Source organism: Coturnix japonica, chromosome 6, assembly GCF_001577835.2.
Source record: "Coturnix japonica isolate 7356 chromosome 6, Coturnix japonica 2.1, whole genome shotgun sequence".
NCBI lineage: Eukaryota > Metazoa > Chordata > Aves > Galliformes > Phasianidae > Coturnix > Coturnix japonica.
Genome location: NC_029521.1, coordinates 21,693,902 through 21,712,994, shown reverse-complemented (window position 1 = coordinate 21,712,994; position 19,093 = coordinate 21,693,902). Strand labels below are relative to the sequence as shown.

Genomic DNA, 19,093 nt, shown 5'->3' with positions numbered 1-19,093 from the left:
CTGACTGCCACCTATCAGATCAGGACCAAGGATGCCATGCAACCCGTCCTTAAGCATTTCCAGGGATAGGGAACCCACAGCCTCTCTGGGCAACCTATTCACAGAATCACAGAGTGCTTCACATCCCTCTCAGTGAAGATTAACCTAAATTTCCACTCTTTTAGTTTAAAGCCATTCCCTCTTGCCCTATCACTATCAGACTATGTAAAATATCACTCCCCTTCCTTCCTATAAGTTTCTTTCAACTACCAGAATGCAACAATGAGATCTCCCCATAGAAGGTAATAGGACTTGTCCATAAGTTCGATTTTCACCTTGCAGAGTAAATATAGTCCCAGTGACTAAGTTTACAAATAGTACAGGGCCTCAGACACCCAATGGACCCTACTTACCCTCCTGCCCAAGCTTGTTTAGAGCAAAACCAGAGATCTCTCCCAGTTCTTATCTAGGGTATATGCATTTAGTTGATTTAGTATTGTGAAAACAGACAGCAGCAGAGTTACAATTGCATGCTTATGAAGGGTCCCGATGGACACAACAGCAGACTCATTGACTGGAGACACTTGCCCACAGCCCGGAGATCCAGAGCCCGGGAATGCCCCCAAGCTTAACACACAGGTCCTTGATTGACACCCTATCATTGCCCATCCTAATTTGCTTGGGTCTTGCATTTTCTTCACACATTGATCTCATTACCACTTTGTCCAAAAATTCTCAAAGAAATAGATAAATAAAGTAATTAGATCAACTCTTTCCCACTACTCACATTTAGTAGTCTTAAATCCTCCTCCTTTGCTGGCATTGAGTAGCGATTGTGGGATTCACGTGAGGGTTCACATTGAGTAAGATGTGATCCAATGCCTGCAGGAGCTGATGGCTGACCAGTCACAGTCTTGGCTATATTCACTAATGTCAACAGCTATCCCCAGGCTGTACTGCAAAAAGGCTACTAGACTGCATATGTTTACATAGTACATATTGTAAATATTGTTCATATTGCAAATCGTTCACAGCTCCAAAGTGCAGTGGGTGTGGATGTGTGAAGAGTATGTTGAGAATCTGCTGTTTAACCTACAAAAGAGAAACAAGTTCTATGCTACAATCAAAGAGGAAAGTCCCTCAGCATCCTGTAACAGGGATCAGATCTCTAGCAGCCTGTAGAGTGGAACTGACAGGAACATTTCAAGGTTAAAAAAAAAGATTAAAAGCACAGTCTCACAGGTATTCCTAACAATATCTCAGATTATTCCAAGTGTAGGCAATATTATTAGGTAGTAAGGTCTCAAATCACAAATGGATTTAGACTCCCAGATTTGCCTACAATAAGCTTTAGATAGTTAGGGACATATGTTCAAGCAGTGAAGCAGAGCTCCTGAGGTAATTGCAGCATTTCTTCTGCTGACAAGATGCTGCCCAGCTTGACTCTGCTTTTTTTTGGTGATCATTTTGTCTCCCCTTCATTTTCACCATCTTTGTTTCTCTTTAAAAACCTTTAACTTCAAGGCTGGGCCTCAAGACACAGGAGAAGAGATGACTCCATCCTGTGTACTGGTTGTGCTACAACTTCTCGTGATTCAGCTGATCCAGCCTGAGAGTTTAGAGTCTCACATCAAAAGAACTAAACATCAGTTTCTCCCATGGTTGCATGGTCAGCCACAGCCTTTCAGCTAGGGCATTGCTCTTTTTTTTCCTCACTGTTTCACATCTGGTTTTGTGTTTTCCTCTCCTTTTTGCAGGTTCATGTAACAAGCACAGAATTTTTAATAGCACGCATCACCATAATGTTTCCATTTCCTTTAATAAACACCCTCCTTCTTCCTCCCCACTATGTCCCCATATGCGTTATTTTTGTTAGTAGTAATATTACAAATGTCCTAAATGTTTTGAAAACTGCTTGACATTCACAGCAAGGCATTAAGAAGGATTTATTCTGTCCCTGAGGTAGGCACGTAATTCCTCTTAATGTGAGAGCTCACAGCGGTGTAAATCTAGACTAAATTTGTTAACGTCAGCAGACATGCACATGTAAAACTAATGTAAAGCAATGAAGAAACCAGCCCTTTTACACTGACCAGGTGAGAAATCCCAACCTCAAACACAAATACTTCCTGTCCTGTCTCAGCCGACTCAACTACATGAAAACCAAAATTGAGCCCTACTAATAACAAGGTATCTAAAATGCAGGACCAGGACATTTTATTGTCTAGCAAGGATACATTTAGTATCCTAGCAAGGATACATTGTCTTCTGTTCACACATAGACCCTCACATGTGCTAGTCTCAAGAAAAAGTTTGCAACAAGCGATCATTCCTTTCTTCATGACCCAAAATAAACCCCTCTCTACAGGCTCATACAGAAACATCAGCAGCCTTGTTTAATTAATGTTCTGGGGTCAAGGGGAAAATGTATAGATAAATATACTTAAAAGTGCTGAAAGCTTAGTGGCAGCAGTCCAGCAGTTCTTTTTTCATCTTCTCTTGCTGTCTCAGGGAAAAAAAAAACTAAAAAAAAAAGCCAGTCCATAAAGCTTAGAAAAGTGATCTGTCTCTGGGTCTTGGGCTCCTGTCAGTTGTCAGTCCTGTAATGTAGCACTATGATATATGATAGGAGACCAGCACTCAGATGATGTATTACAATAATATGTCAGCAGTGCAATGGCGCTTTGATAGTGCTTAATAACCAGAGTACTTCACTGGGGCCAAGGGAAAAAGAAAGACCTGGGCAGAAACCAAATCTAGATGAGGACTGCTTTACTCCATTGAAATGCTGCATTCTGAGCAAGGACTGGGAGGTGGGCACCAGCATTCAGCAGGAGGCACCTGAAGTACAAGGTTCTTCTGGGTTAATTCTCTGAGGTATTGCATTTCTTACTGCACTAAAATCTGGACTGAATGTGTCCTCTCCTACCTTGGCAAGGCTAAGAACACTCCTGGCAAGCAGGAGAACTGAGTGTATACCTCTTCGGTCTAATTACAGAAAGGGGAAAATGTTTATTAGATGTGTCTCAGGTTCTACCTTTCAGCCCAGTGCCCCAGAGTCTAAAGACAGAGCCTCATCTGGTACAGGCACATACCTTCCCTTCATTTCTGTCCTTCCCTACAGCCTGTGGGTGAGGACGCAGCCAGCTCTGACTGTGTCTCACTGCACTTGTGCAGTCCATCACCAGCACTGATGTAACATGTTTTATTCAGTCATGGACACAAGGGGGATGTGTTCTCAGCCAGGCCCTCTAGGTGCTCCCATTATACAAGCAATGAAAGGCTCTCCCTGTCAAAGGAACACAAGAGTATCAATAGACAGCAAGCCCATACCAAGAACACTGTTCAGCATCAGCATACCAACCTGGGGAAAATGCACTTGGCAGTACACTTCTGTCACACACTACAGCTGCCTCATTGCTCACTTGTCAGCCTTGGTTCATATAGGTGCTACTGAGCTTCACAGTGAGGGTAGAACAAGACAGTGGTGAGATGCCTCCATGAGTAATTATTCTGGTCTTTTCCTTTGTACTGTATCACTCATGGAGGGATATTTGATGCAAATATACAGCTACCATAGCATAGTAAACAATGCTTAAACTGCCTTTAACGAAGGAAATAATAAGTGCAATGTGCACAGAAATTGAGCTGGATTCAGTCAAAGGCAGTTCTCAGATTAGGAGGGCTGCTATCAGTGCTTGCATTTGACTTCTTTTCTGCATCCAGCCAGAGAAAAACCTTGGCCCATTAGTCTCACTTTCATAAGTGGCCAGTAGTAAGACACTTGGGAAAGATCACAGGAAGGAAACAGTGGTGGAGGGATGCTTCCCATGTAACACACACACCAGAAATCTGCAGTTCAGGAGGGGTGGTGTGTGGTGATTGTAGAGAGATGGCACATTGTATCCAGAGACACGTTAGCATGTGCCCTCTTTTCCTTTTTAAATAGCCTCTTGTGCCAAGGAGTGAAGGTAGCTTTGTTTTTGGTTTGTTTCTTTTTTTCCTTAGCATGGGCACTCTGTAGTATTTTCCAGACTAAAGTCTTCTAAAAGAGAGTTTGGAATTTACAGGGCCTTGGCTGCATAAGCAAGACACAGGTAAGTTTCCCTTCCTGTTTACTTTCCATGCTCCAAAGAGGATCAGATCAGCCTGTGGGATGGGAAGACAAGATGATTATTTTTGGAATATAGCAGGAAGAAAAAAAAGACAGATAGCTGTTTTACCTTAAAATCTGCTGCCTTATAATGCTTCTCTGCTTGCCCTACATAACCTTGAATAACATATAGGGTTGGAGGGCTAGATATGGCAAGAATAATCCAGCAAAGACAGAGGAGACTTTGCCAAAAGGAAATTTGAGAAGGACCAGGACTGAAAGAGCAGACAGAGGTAACTCTGATGTACAAAAATACATTTATTTTCAACAATTTCAAAACCACTGCCTTTTTTTTTTTTTTTTTACAGTAAAAATATTCAAATGGAACAATAAAACCAAGAACAGTATATATATATATGTATAGATATGACTCATGCATTTGTATTACTGTGTTTAATACAAGTATTGCAATTGTCTGCCTCATTTGATCCTTTAAAACCATGGTTGTGGTTTGGATTTAATGCACTGTCCAACATCATCAGAAGGGATGTGAGGATTCTGGTTTGCTTTTTCAGACCAACACAAGCTAGAATGTGTGTGGGAATTGACTGGAGGGAAAGGGAGGGGAACAGGACACCTTTTCACATCCTTGAAACCAAGGCTTAAACCAGAAGAAAATGCATGTTTTCCTGCACATGCTCTCATTGACAGCAGTAAAACCATAACTAAAAACCTCTGCAATCCCAGTCTCTCTAGCCTCATTTTCAAATCTTCTCCATTTAGTGTTGGGGTTCTCGAGCGCAGGTTAAACCACACTGTGCATCTACTAGCTATTTATAATATTCACAGACACAGAGTCAAAAGTTGCAGCTAGTCTCCACGTCTTATGCATTATTCGTATATTGCTGTCAATACATCAGAATCCATTGCAGGCAGAAGGCTGGCAGTGATAGAAGGCACTGACCCAATCTTTTGCTCTCTCTTTCTTTTCCTCTTCATACACAACTAGATTGTGGGAGCAATTTATGTTATGCTCATATTACTGCCTTTTTCCTCCTCCCTCAGGTAAATAATCATCTACAGCTTCAAGGATTTCCATTATATTTCCTCCAATGTAAAATTGCAGGGGAAAAAAAAAACAACAACAAAACTGCTGTTACTTTACATCTATACACAAAGTAAAAGTGGACAATACTCCAAGCTGTGCCAAACAGCCCAGGTCAGTATCTTCCAAAAAAGCAGACAGCACTGGTTGCCCAACCCAAACCTTAGTAGAGGTCCCATGGATAGCAGCAGCCTCAGGTACCCCACAGTGACACAGTAGTTACCTTTCTAGCACCCTAAAGGAGCAGTTTTCTGTTATGAACACATAGTTTTTCCAGCTGCCCTCAGCAACTATTTGCCCTAATGAAGGAGGTATGTTCTTGCAAATATGGTCCCATGCATAATCCTAGGGTGAGCTCTTTCCAGATACACATGGAGACCTCTCTAGTCCAAGTAGCAGTGTGACAAACTACTCTGACAGGTGGTGATAACCACTAAGTCTCACTGAAGATGAAGTTTGAGTCAAATCAAGAACCAGGCAAGTTCTTTTTGGCATTTAATTTTGGCTCCCTGTTTATTGTTTGTTTGCTTTGGAGCAACTGTAGGATAATCCTTGATTAAAACTAGTTCTCTGGACAGCAGTTTCTCTAAAAAAAAATTATCTGTATCATTTAGAAAGTTCTCCCCCCCCCCCCCTCCCCCCATTGAGGTTAATTCCTTTTTTCTTGTGAAATATTTCCTTTTTTTTTTTCTTCATGTAAATACCGATTTTTCCTCCCTGATTCCTCCTATCTGATGAGTTATTTTAACATACTCTGCATTGCATCTTCAAGAGTGTAGATGGAGAAATTGGAGGAGAAAAAAAAAAAAAAAAAAGCTGTGAAAAGAACTTGTGAAAACTGTAATCCCAAACCTTCCCTTTTGAATGAACACAAGCTTGTTTCTGTGTAAAACTTAGAAAATCTGAAACAACACTGAACATTTTCACTCTGTTTCCCAGTTTAGAAATTATATGGAAAATAATTTCTCATTTAGTCCTTTGCAGCAGCTCACAAAAGCAGTCCCTCAAATCCTAATGATCAACAAAGACTGAGATCAGCCCACAGTTTAGCTCAAGGCCCACAGGACCATTGTTTATGTACATCCCTCCCATCTATGTCTAAATGGGAAGCTATGACCTTGCACTAACACTGTTATTACCAGATTGGGCCATTACTATAAACTACTTTGGTGTTTCAGTAGAACAGAGACAGTAGCAACAGTTTATGCGCATGTGATGGATGGAAACTTAAGTTTAAATAGAAAAACACAGCCATCACTCTCCAGCTTATGTTTGAAACTAGAGCAGAAAAGTGAGGGAGCAAAGAAAAAAAGAATTCTTTTTAAACCACAAAAGGCCCACAAACCTTATTGAAATGGAGGAGCAGAAGAAGTGAGAATATTTAGCTTTACTATTTCACACAAAAAAATAGTTTGCTACATTTTGGTTTTATAATTTTAAACTTGAAATACCCCCCTATTCTTTCAGCAAAACTATGCTTAACCACTGTTTTTATCCCTTTTGAAGAGATATCAGCATTAGGATCCTGAAAAGACCTTCCAGCCCTTAACAGAATGGACAGGTGGAGCTGAGGCTAATTTGTAGCCAGCATGTTGCAATGAAGAGAGGTAGCAAGAAAGGACTAAAGTCTACTCATCTTCCCATTTCAGTCCACCCACACCAATGTCCTGTATTCAGATTGGCACCTGACCTTGTTTCTGCCTGCTCTTGCAAATCTACCAGTTCTCCAATCTTCCTTCCACTCTGATTAGGCCTTATAACTCATCACTCCACTGAATAAAGCCCACTTTTAGCATCACCAACTCATGAAAGGTGGATAAAAGCTACTCACCACTAAGTCACTTGCATCAAAATCCCATCACTACTGGGACTATCCTCAACTCAGTTAGGTGAGAGATGGATCCTTTACGAGCTTTTTTTACTAACATTTTTCTTCGTGAACCTCCCTGTACTGATCAGAAACGATCGACCAATCCAGTACACAAAAATTACTCCAACAGCATTTCCATCCAGAACTGGGTGCAGCCATTCTGCAGCACTCACAAGACCTTTCCTTACTCAGATCAGACTACACATCCTCTTAGCCAAAGAGTAGTCCCTAAACACATGTCTTGTTCAGCTAAAATCTCTTACACATCCTGAAAAGCATTTACTTCACCAGCTTAACTCTTAAATATATGACATCACTGGAAATAAAGGTACTGCAGACAGACCCACTGTTGAGGTGATGTTACACAAGGAGGTGTAAACACAATGATGTTTGTGCACAATGAGATTGTGATCATTTTCTGTTTGTTTTCCTCATCTTCCCCAGCTGATGTCATCAAGAGCCTTCTCAGAAGTGAACAACAGTGATAGAGGTGAGTAGATGATGAACATCATTAAAATATTCATGACAGATTCACAGTCTGTCCTGATAAAGTCTTTTTCTGCTCCATCATAAGAAATAATAATCTTTAAAAAAAAAAAAAAAAAAAAGATTTGCAGTTATACACAAAGAAATAAATGGTACTGATTGAAATATGACAGACAACTGGAACACACTTGGAACCAAAGTGTGATTTAAGTGCTCACCACAGTCCCTGTTTGGGTGGGGTGTGTGTGTTCATGTGTGTGTGTGGTTCAGGTTTTGTTTTAAACATATCTTCCTTTACTAAACATTAAATTATCTCCTAAGAAATAAAAAGCTATGTACATCGTAATTATCTACAGTAGGCCTTCGGCATCCTTGCTATTCACATGCATGGCGTTTGAGCTGCATTCATAAACTCAAGCATGTTTCTTCATTGCTTGTGGTGCTGTCCCCTCCAGCCAATCCACAGTCCAAGGAATACTGATGTGCATGCTCTGAATTTATTTTTCCCCTTTCTCAGCAGTCAACAATGCCAGAGGGTGACTGAAATTAAAAGCAATTACAAAAAGGCAGGATCCTGCAAAAAGCTGAGACATGCACGTCACTCCAATGTGAGGGCTGTTGGCAGGTTGCAGACTGTGGTCCAACAGCCCAGCCTAAGCCTTCTGGCAGGATGAATCAGATGATTCATGACTCACAAAAAGATCAGAAAAGGGATCATTTACCTACATTTACCTTGCCTAAGGTACCATATCTTCCTACCGTATTTGAATACTTAATTCCTATTCTGTATTTAAGAGGAGTCGAGCATTCAAATCCCATTGCACACTTCTCTCATTCTTTGCTTTTTATTTCTGATCCAATGGGCATTTCCCAAGTATGAAGAAACCTGCTATTTATGAATGCAGCCCTGGTAAACAGAAAAAGCCCACCCCCAACCCCTCCCAAATGATAATAATGACATATAACTCTCTTTTTTCATAATAATAATAATAATTATAACAATAATAATTACAAATAAAAAGTCAGAAATTTTGTAGACCAAGAGGATTCTCAGTATTAAACACTAGTGCAGTTGGGGATTTCCTTTGTGCTTTCACTGTTGGCAATAGTTGAGATACTTCCTGTGGAGGAGAAAATGGAGAAGAAAAGAGAATCAGTGCAGCAGCTTCAACAGTTGGGTCTATACTGCATCTTACTTCTTAGGATGTGATTGTGTAAGTGTTGAGACAGAAAAGGTGCTTAAAAGTAACACATTCTGCTTTGCACTTGCAGTAAGCACAGAATATGCAGAAAATCTGTTATTACAGTTCCGTTGGCTACCAGTAAACTTGTTAAGCTATTAGCGACATATTCATCTGTAAAGACAGCACATCAACAGTGTAAGCTTGGCTCAGTTGATTCTTCTGAGGCTTCAGTGAATTTGGGAGCCCTCCACAGGAGAGAAAGGGTCATGAACAGACCAAAGTGTGAGTCACAGCTGTTACTTCTTTATATCTACTACTATTGCCAGTTTCCTGCTTTAGTCATAGAACAACAGGAAAAAGGCTGGAAAACTGTAGGAAAAACTACCTTTTACTATGCTATTGATATAAGTTTTCCCTGTCTCAGTGTCTCAGCATCTGCTTGTACATGGGATCACAGTCAGTGCCTCACTTAACACCCACATCCTCACCTAATATACAGAGAAAAAGTTTCAGCCAAGGGCTGTGTCTCACCCATCACTCGCGTGTCCAGCTCTTTGTCCATCAGCTCTTCAGGGTCTGTGAACTCACTCAGAGTGATTTTGGGTGCATTTTCACTTTGGCTGACAGAACCAATCATTTCCTGCTCCTTGTCATGCTGAACTTGGGCATAGATATTAATCCAAGGGATTTTCCTACACAGAAAGAAAAATAGGTTATATTTTGCCAAGGGATCCTTGGTACGTCACTGATTAATCAGACCAGTTAAACTGAGACCAGTCTCAAAAACGCAGCAGTGGCAGTGATGCAGAACATCATCTATCAGATGGTGATGGCACCAGAGTGATATTCAGCCCTAAGCATGCCATTAGCATCCACTAATAACTACACCAACCTAAAGCTGCCCCAAGTCTCAGGCCACTGCCTCCCTACTCTGCCCAGAGGCTCTTCCAGCAGTAAACCAGATGTTCTGGTGCTGCCCTTCTAAACAAGGTGTGTGCACAGTGGACACTGCACACCCAGCTCAGACAGCAGCAGTCAACTCAGGATAATCAGTTGCAATTGCCAACTCCCTCAGTATTTATTATATGATCAGTGGTGCATTGGAAACCAAAAGTAAAAATCAATTGAAGCACTACTATTAACTGAGAAAAAATTGCTAGGTTTGTTTCTATTGACAGGCCCACAGTGACACAGTAGAAAATGCCACTTCAGAAAGAGTTATAAAGAATTGATCCTGCATCAGAGAACGACAAGGACTTGAACCTCATAAAACTTACCCAAAACATGGTTTGTCATGCTAAGGATCGTGACAGTTTGTAGGGACTTATTTTCCCTTGCTGCTTGGGGAACTGAGAAAGCGAAAGCATTGTTTCTTCTTCATAACTCCAAGAGAAGTTAATTTGGACTATTGGAATAATATCCCTGAAAATCAGATATCAGATAGACAGATGGAAAGGCCCCCAGGCATAGTTCCGGGGGGAATATTTAAAATAAGAGAAGTGACAAATAATGTCTTAAGCATCCTAGGGGTCACTAGGATTATTTGTGTGCAGTGGACTGTTGAAAGGTGACCAATTGTTTTTTCTACCTGCTGAGCCTATGGCTTGATGGACTCAATAATAAGGAGCCTGTGTGCAAACCAGCAAAGCACTGATTCTATAAATCTGTGGAATTAAAAATTCATGCAGGCCCATGCTCTTCCCAGAACATTTTCCTGTTAGCAACAGTTCTGTATTCAGGCCAGGACCACTGTTAATCAGAAAAGTGCATATTGCTAATGGACCTCTGCATCACTAACAGCTAGAGGAAAGCTTTTGTTTTCAGCTCCTTTTAGCTTTCCATTCATAACTGTTGCCTGCTCTCACTGAGCTCAAGCATTTGCTTTCTGTTCCAAAAAAATTAAGCTGAGGAAACTCTGGGTATCTAACTTCTAAATTTTGGCAGTTCCACATGCTTGGAACAAAGCAGATTAAGAACTGGTAAGTTGAAGAGCTTTGGACTAAGCAAAATTCACACTTTTAGCCATCTATTCTCTCTTCCTCCCTCCCCATCCAATTTCTAACACATTACATTCTCAGATATGTTTTAAAAGGACAGGGTTTTTTCAGCCCTGGAGCACAGCACGAGGCAGATGGATGCTACACTCAAGGTTTCATTAAGGCTCAGGATCCTCAGGTAGTATGAGAGTTTGTTTTATGAGATGTAGAAGCATAACATGATGTGGACTCTGGCAGTCAAAATATGCAGATCCTTCTTCTTGACTGATCCCAGACAACAGAACCAAAGATGTTAGCACAAACGTAAGAAACTGACTCACCAAGATGAAAAGGAAAACTCACCTTACTCTGGCCCATGGAAAAGATAGCAGAGGGAACAAAGTAGTTGAAATTCGGACAGGAAAAGATGTAATTCCCCAATTTGGAGTTTTACAAACTATTAATGTCCAGATTTTTATTTTTAAGATTCTAATATGATGTTTTGTCACTAGGCAGGTCATGAGTACATAGACCATTTAATGCAGTAGGTTGTGTATTGAACAAAAAGTTCTTGACAAGAAGCTCCATCTGCCTAAAACATACTCTCATAAGGTAGTCCCTCAGCTAACAGGTTGTTCTTATCCCACATTTTGTTTGATAGCTTGCAGCAGCAGAGCATCATAGGCCAGCACATGTCCTGTTTACTATTGAAGCAAAGGGTATATTTTAATATCTGGTGAAGTACATCTCAGCAAAGAATCCCAGACATTTTGATGCATAACACAAACTTTTCTGGCATCAGGTCTCCTTCCCTTAATATAATGACACCTGCTTCTTTGTTCTTGCAAAAGCTATTCACTTTGCAAGATACAAATTAGATCCTACAGCACTAAGGGAGCTGGCAAGACGGATGTAGACTCTATGAAGACATCAGTCATGTTTTTGACTAGGTGAGCACACAGGCTTCCCTCATTTTCTGGTCTCTGGTTCAAACAAATCTGCTGAAGCAGGAAACAGCTCGACTTCTGAGCTCTTGGTGAGTTTTCAGAGCACTGATGTGGAAGAGCAAGAGGTGGATTTCTGTCTGTACTCAAGAACTACGGAGTTATACCTGTCTAAGCCTTAGGTCAGTACAACTTATTCTAAGCACTGCTCTGCCTAAATTTCCTGTAAACCACCCAGCATCTCCTCCTATCCTCCAGTTTTTCAACTTACCTCTTAAACTTGTAGATTAAAAAAACAGCCAAGCCTACAAACACCACAGACAACAACATCAGCATCGCCGAACTGCTGTGACCTGTGCTGGAATCAACAAGGGGTGCTGCAGGAGGAAAGGCAGAGCATTACATTTGCAAGATATTAGCAAACACATAACTGCCAGAGAATTGAGCTCACTTCTGTCTTTGTCACATCTGCTTTATTATCACCACTGCATGGTGCATGCTGTTCCCATTAAGGCCAATCAGGAGAAAATTAATTGACTCTCTTATCCTTTGAAAGCCACATTCCTTTTTCAAGGCAACGCAGTCTAACATCTCCTAGCGAAAAGGCACAGCAAGCCATGCTCAGCTGAATGGCTGATCATTCCTGCATTAACACTGAGCTATTTCTTTTTAGGTTTGTCCAGGGACAGAAGTGGAAATGAAATTTATGAAGTTTGACTTAATACACATCTTGGAGAAGTAATCTCAGAGTGGTTCCTGTCTTCCAGTGACATGTCTGCCTCACGTGTGAAAGAGTCCTGGTCTTTTGAGAAGCCCCAGGGCTCATCTTTCTAACAAGACCTAAACGCTATCTTTTAATTTCAGTCATTTTTGTTTTGTAAAGGAGCTCAAATCAATAAAACTGGACCCAAGCAGTCACTACACTTTGAATCTTTGATCCACCCATCCTTGGCATTTTTGGTAGGGCAAATAAAGTGTATTATAAAACCTTGTTTGTGCAGCTATTTCCACAGCTCATTGGAACACACTGTCTTAATGGACTGAGAGCTATTAAAAGTCTGATGAGAACACTCTAACAATGTGCAAATGATTGTAAGTAGCATCTGAACATTTCTCACTGCATAAATATTATTTGGTACTTCTTTTTCCTTCTTTTTCTTTTTTTCTTTTTTTTCTTTTTCTCTCTCTATTATTCTCTGTTCTTATTCTGTCACTTAAGATAATGGGGACAAATTCTCTGCAAATAATCCTCTGGTTCCAGTTGCAACTTTGCACATTTAGGAGCCTGATCCTACTAGTATTCTGCTTCCACCTCTTCTATGAACTCTTTCTTGGAAAATAGCTGACTCTTATTTCACTCAACACAAAAAAAAACCCCCAACTGTACAGGAATACTCATGAAAAAAAAAAGCAGATGCAGCACTCCCACTTATGGTGCTTACTAGAACATACCCAGAAACAAACCTGAAGACTGCAGAAATTTGGATCTCATTCTCTTTCATAAATTAATTCCTTTCAGACTAATTCTCTTAAGGTCTGACTCTCACCTCCAAACAACAATCAGAAAGCAAAGGTACAAAGGCGTTATCTGCTGGACAGAATATGAGCCTTGGTTTTGCCCAAGTCTTGGCTCTCTGAGAGTCTCTAGTAAAAGGAAGCTAACATGCTTTATCCCAGGACATGAATCTCACTTTTTCAGAGAGGCTATCACCCATAAAAAGCAAAGGCAAAATAAATCCTTCATCTCCTCCACAGCCATCACTGTCTCAGCAATAACCAAGAGCTTCATTCTAGGCTGGCCAAAATTCTCAGCTGTAGCTGACAGCTTCAAACCAGGGCAGTCTAAAGCAACTGCGATGATGAATTTTAAAGCAACTACTTGCTATTATGTGAAAATGGAGATAGGCAAGAGTGAAACAGTGATTTGTGTAAGTTAATATTTGGATATAGATCTTTTCATGACTGTAGCATACATAAATCTTCTTGGCTAGTCATAACATTAACAAACCCTCTACAACAATGATACAATCTATGAGAGTTAGTAAGAATACTCCCACTTCATTCTACAGGTGCCCCATGCAAGTTTAATAGAAGATCATTAACAACAAGCCCTAAGTAACCCGGTAACATACACCAAACTGTCGAGCACTACAGTTTAAGTCCATTCACCTGCAGCTGTATGAATCCTCAAAAGAACCGCAGTTGTGCCTTTTACTCCACACTCACCTAATGTTAACTGAGTGACATACACAATGACTTCAACACCAGGTTTCAGTTCAAACTGGACCAGGTTCTGATTGAGAGCGTTGAAAAGGATTTCAACAACCTGAGAAAATAGTAACAAATACAGTTACAATACAGAAGAGAACCAGCTGAGGAGACTGTTTAGGAATGTTAGTCACCATTTGTAGGCTACATATATCTCTTACTGTCTTCAGGAAGAGAAGGAAGAAAGCAGGGAAGAGAAAGGGATGCGAGAAAACTGGGGAAGTGAAGAGAGAAATGCACATGCTTCAGAAGGAACTGAGTGTTACTGAATTCAAGTCTCCCTAAAGGACAGATGCTTTTGAAGCACAGAGTGCTATTATAATTCTCCTGGGAATACAAGGCAAAAAAATGGGAATGTGGTGTGGAAGAGAAATTAAGGATCTCCTCATCCTCTACTACATCCTGTGAGTTTGATCTAACACACTAATTACTGAGATATTCTCATTAGTTGGTGATGGAACTGAACTAGGCAGTCCAACCTAGTAACAACTCATTGCTCCCTTTGATCCAGGACAAGCCTAGTCACATAGCTCCTGTTCAAATACAATGTTGGTATGTTGCTATACAGTGATATCAAACTTGCTATATTTCTCCTTCATTTAGATGAGGGGCCTTGAAATGCAGGCTATTCACAACTCAGCAAGCCAGTTAGGATGTATTATTTGACTGCCTCACAGCATACATTTTTCATGTCAACTGGAGCCTGAGCTTGTTAGTGCCTGGTCTCCACCTAGTAATTCTGATGGTAGGGGAAGACTTCCACAAGTAGGAGATGTTAACAGCTTCCAAAGTACAACTGAATATACTGTCAAATAAAGTTAGACCACTAGACCTACAGCTCATGGACAACTAGGTGCCTCTCCTTTGCACACAATTAGAAGTGTTAAGAGTTCTGCTTTCTACAAAAACATACCACCCCGAATGGGCTAACATTGCTCAGCGGGTGAAAACAACTTCCACGGAATTCAGGAATCCTTTGAGTGATTCAGTGTTTGATCACAGAAGAGTTTCTCCCTTTGGCGCTTTCAGATGGACTCACCCATAGCTCCCACAGTGGGAATGGTACATACAGTAATATTAGCTAAAGCAAAGCAGCTTTTTCAGCACTACTTCACTCCTTTGCTTTCATTTCTTTTGCTTGATGTAATCACTTGGTAATTCCAGCAAAAATAAAAAGCTTCAGCAGACTAGTGCTCTTGTTCCTAGCTCTTCCCTTGCCTGTATATCACTTCAGCTATTCATCACTGTAATTACCTATTTATCTAAATGGATGGATATTGAAACTTTCAAATACAGTTTGCACACACCATGTGCTGCTTCAGAATAAAGAGATCTTGTATCTGTGATATATGAGCTGAAGAGCTTGATTTATTTTTAGTAAACCTAAGTATATTATGTTGCTGCTTTGGCCTTTGTCTATTAGCATTTCTCCAAGGAGTGGAGGGAGTACATATTCAAGGTTCCTTTGGCCATAACTACTGTAATGAGGGCACACTACTGATCTAGGTTGAACCACTGCTGGTCAACTGTGACACACCTTGGTGAGGAGCTTGGGAAGCCAATTTTCCCTGTGAAAGTCATTCTCTTTAACAGCATAAACTATACTTCCACAGTTCAAAGTGCATCCAGTTACATCACACTTATTGCAAGCCATTTCCAGTACTGAAAAGGTTAAGGGATACAACTGTGAATGTTACAATGGGAATAAATGATGTGTAAATCCTTTTTTCCTTACCTGCTCCAGATCAGCTTCGCTGCTTTTCCTCCTCTCTGTTGAGTTTTTACGGGGTAGCACAAAGAGCTCAGCAGAAGTAGGCAACCCAGGAAATACAGCTACCAAGATTTGTTCATCAGGAATACCAGTCACCTTAAAAAAGGTAGAAAGGTGGTCTCTAGTTGCTCTTCTACTGCTGATGTTTCCATTCACTATGGGATACTACACTCCCATCAAACTGTAATTTGTCAGTTCTGCTATAGCTGTTGAAGCCCTCATGAACTGTTGTACCCACTGAGTGAGTCTTTAAGTAGAGGTTCTGATAATGATGCACTCTGTCATTTTTAGAAGTAAATGTAGTGTTGACAACATTCATGTGCCTGAAGATCACAACCCAGTGTTCAAAGTAAAAACCTATGATCTGTTCATATCTGAAATTTCCATGTAGTCCCTCGATACAAAAGAATAATCCAAAGTCAGATCCAGAGAGTCAAGGAGACAGATAAGCATGCAGCTAATGGAGATATAAGATGAAAATTACTTGCTAAATATAAAGCAAACGAAACACATCAATGGGGCAGCCTATTCCTAGTGGTTTGTTCTATAAGAACAGATTGTAAGTTGCAGCCAAACAGTCAAAAAGCACTATATAAACAAACATTTCTATGTGCTTTCTATTGTTTAGGCTACTGTTATTACAATATAACTCATTTATTCTTTCTGCAAACTTGACTTGAATGCATTACAAGAGAAGACCAGCTAAAACAAATGAAGTAAGTGTTTTCTCAGGGTGGGAAAACAATCAAGGAAACTCTCATAAACTGTGAATTTCGAGTAGGCTGCAGATGAGGAAAGCTGAGCAGGAATGCACTTTCCTCATAAAAATAATCAGTCACCATTTCTAAGAGCAGATGTAGCTGAAGAAAAAAAAAACAAAACAAAAAAGAAAGATATATTTTTGGTATAAAGTAAAAAACACAAAGGCTTGCTCAAATCTATTTCTTGGTTTCACACAAAATCCCTGGCTATTTGATACCATAAATTATTCTGTCCGCTTTCCTGCAAGAATTCGAGAACTAGTTTACATATTCTAATTAATCCCAAAGGAAGATTCAGTATCTTCCACTCCTGGCAGCTTCTCTTTGCCCTGTGTTTTTAAGAGGTAAGTTTATTTTCCTTCTGAATCTTCATTTTCTGCCCCAGTTGGAAAGGGAATAGACCTTTATAACATTCACTGGTTGCTACACTTAGTTCCGCTGGAAGACTGAGTATTAGGAATAGATAAAAATATCCTCACACACCTAACATTACTACATCTGTCTGTCTTCTGGGATGGAGTGGATCACCTGTCAACCTGCACACAGAAACACTACCCAAATGTTTGCAGCAAAACCAGTGCAACTTGTAACATCGGTTTTGGCAAAATAAGAATAATAGCAATGCTATTATAATCAGGAATTTTTAAAGTCCTCAGGGATATTAAAAGCTGAAAAAATGCCATAGAAACATTAATAAAAGTAATTACAATATTTCCACAGAACTCCCAATATAGTTTGCCTCTATAAAAAGATTCAGCATATTAAGAAGCAGTCTATTTTAAATGATAGCTTCATTACTGCATTCTTCCCACTCTTTTAAGCTAGTATGTTGAAAAAGTCTGCATACTTTACCAGCCTAGTCTACATCAGGCAGAAGAGGTGGAAACAGAAGCGCACCTGTGCTAAAGCTCTCCTGATGACTTTGCCAATATCTTGTCTCCACTCAGGGATGTCAGGGTTGTGGTAGTCCAAGTTAGGAGAAAATGAGAGGAGCTGAGATTGGAAATACTCTGGAATAGAAGAACAGTATGGATGAGAAGATTAAATGGGTAGCACTTAGGAAAAAGCCAAAAGTGGGGATTCAGTAATGTCCTCTATTTATTTCCATGGAAACTACAACAGATACAAAGAACCCAGTAACACTATTTGATATAGCAAATTCTCAGCTACAAAACACTGTATTTCAACACAGTCATGATGATTAGCTGGACATTTTTATCAGCAATGAACAAGAGTCTGAATGCTGTGCTCATAGAAAATCTGCACAGTGGATGTGACCCACTGTCACTGTTTTCACTGCTGAAACACTGCACCCACTCCCTCACCATTCTCACATTCACTGTTTGGTCCCAATAAATGTCCAGCAAGCATTGGTAAATGCCAGTGGGTGCTTATTTTGATGCACTGAGGAATTCAGTAACACGCCGTTACTTCTTAAGCACTTGCACGTCAGACACCATTGTCTGTCCTTCCACTGCCATCACATACCAACACGTAACAGAACATTGATGGAAGGTTCAACCCCTGTGGGTGTACCACCAATATCCACATCTGACACTACAGGCCAACAAAATGAAATAGAAGGCATTACTTTTAGATCAGTCCTTGTATTAAAGTGACTTAAAACAAAAGAGAGATGAAAGAGTGATGGAAGAGAAGAGCCTGGCTAACACCAAGCAGGGCAGAAAACTTGCAAATAACTTAAAAAGGAAATCTTGTTCTAATGCCAGCTTGTGGCTTTTCCCAGAAGAAACTGAAGTAAAATACAAGGGAAATAGGATGATGCCTTCCTTTCATGTCAGCCTTAGGCCACCCAAGCCCAAGTAATTTTGCCACTCAATTTCTTGTTCTGCTTACAAGAAAGTTAGCTAGTAAATAAGACAGCATCTGCCTGAAATTTAGAAAGTCTATGTAATTACATGCACTATGGTCTGCAGAGAAAACACATACTGTAAGTAATATGTTTTCAAAAGCAGGCATTATCTGTTTGCTCTCCTGGAGGGAAGCCACGAACGGTTAATTCCCCAACAAATCAGAGCCCAGTGGTGCTAATGACAGGGTAATCAAGCGACGGCTATTCATGAAATGCTTTGAAATTACTTCCTAATTGACTGATTGCAGGAGGAAGAAAAACTTCCTAGACTTCAAATTTAGACCAATTTAAAATCTTTTCCTACTCCATCTCACCCCTCTGGTGTCACTACAGTCCATGCCTAACATTTATGACAAACACACACAATGAATTTAGGAGAGTGGGAGACACAAGTTCAGGATGGGAATCACACTCAGATATGGATTCTCAGGGAAGAAGACTGTCCTTCCTGTTTCTAGAGATGTGCTACGTCACACCTTGAAGCACCTGATCTTCCAGCCACTTAAATAAGTACCATTACTCATTTTAAGAAGGTATCAGTTTTAGATCAAGCTAAACCAGCAAGTGTATAAATGAGAAATCCACAGAATAGAAGGGATGTGCCAGCACAGCATTTGTTTGCATCTTTTGCAAATTCTGTTCTTCTTTTTAGACACTGCAATGTATTTTTTAATAACACAAGCATAGAAGAGTAGGCAATCTCTCTCATGTTCTTTCTGAAGGCATAATCCAGAGCCTGATGTATAAAGCTTTTGATATTTGAATGCAGTAAAACATCCAATT

General features: G+C 40.2%; 1 protein-coding gene across 1 annotated transcript in view; it reads right to left on the bottom strand.

Annotated features, from left to right (window-relative positions):
• Window positions 1-5,631: 5,631 nt before the first annotated feature.
• The window catches only part of SORCS3 (sortilin related VPS10 domain containing receptor 3), a 261,834-nt gene continuing 248,372 nt past the window's right edge, over window positions 5,632-19,093 (bottom strand). Inside the window, exons 22-27 of the mRNA XM_015867276.2 lie at window positions 17,335-17,447; window positions 15,641-15,772; window positions 13,864-13,963; window positions 11,909-12,014; window positions 9,249-9,409; window positions 5,632-8,654 (exon numbers count right to left, since the gene is read on the bottom strand). Coding sequence (XP_015722762.1) covers window positions 8,590-8,654; window positions 9,249-9,409; window positions 11,909-12,014; window positions 13,864-13,963; window positions 15,641-15,772; window positions 17,335-17,447 — 677 coding nt within the window. The 3' untranslated portion in view covers window positions 5,632-8,589. The remainder of the gene's footprint in view (window positions 8,655-9,248; window positions 9,410-11,908; window positions 12,015-13,863; window positions 13,964-15,640; window positions 15,773-17,334; window positions 17,448-19,093) is intronic.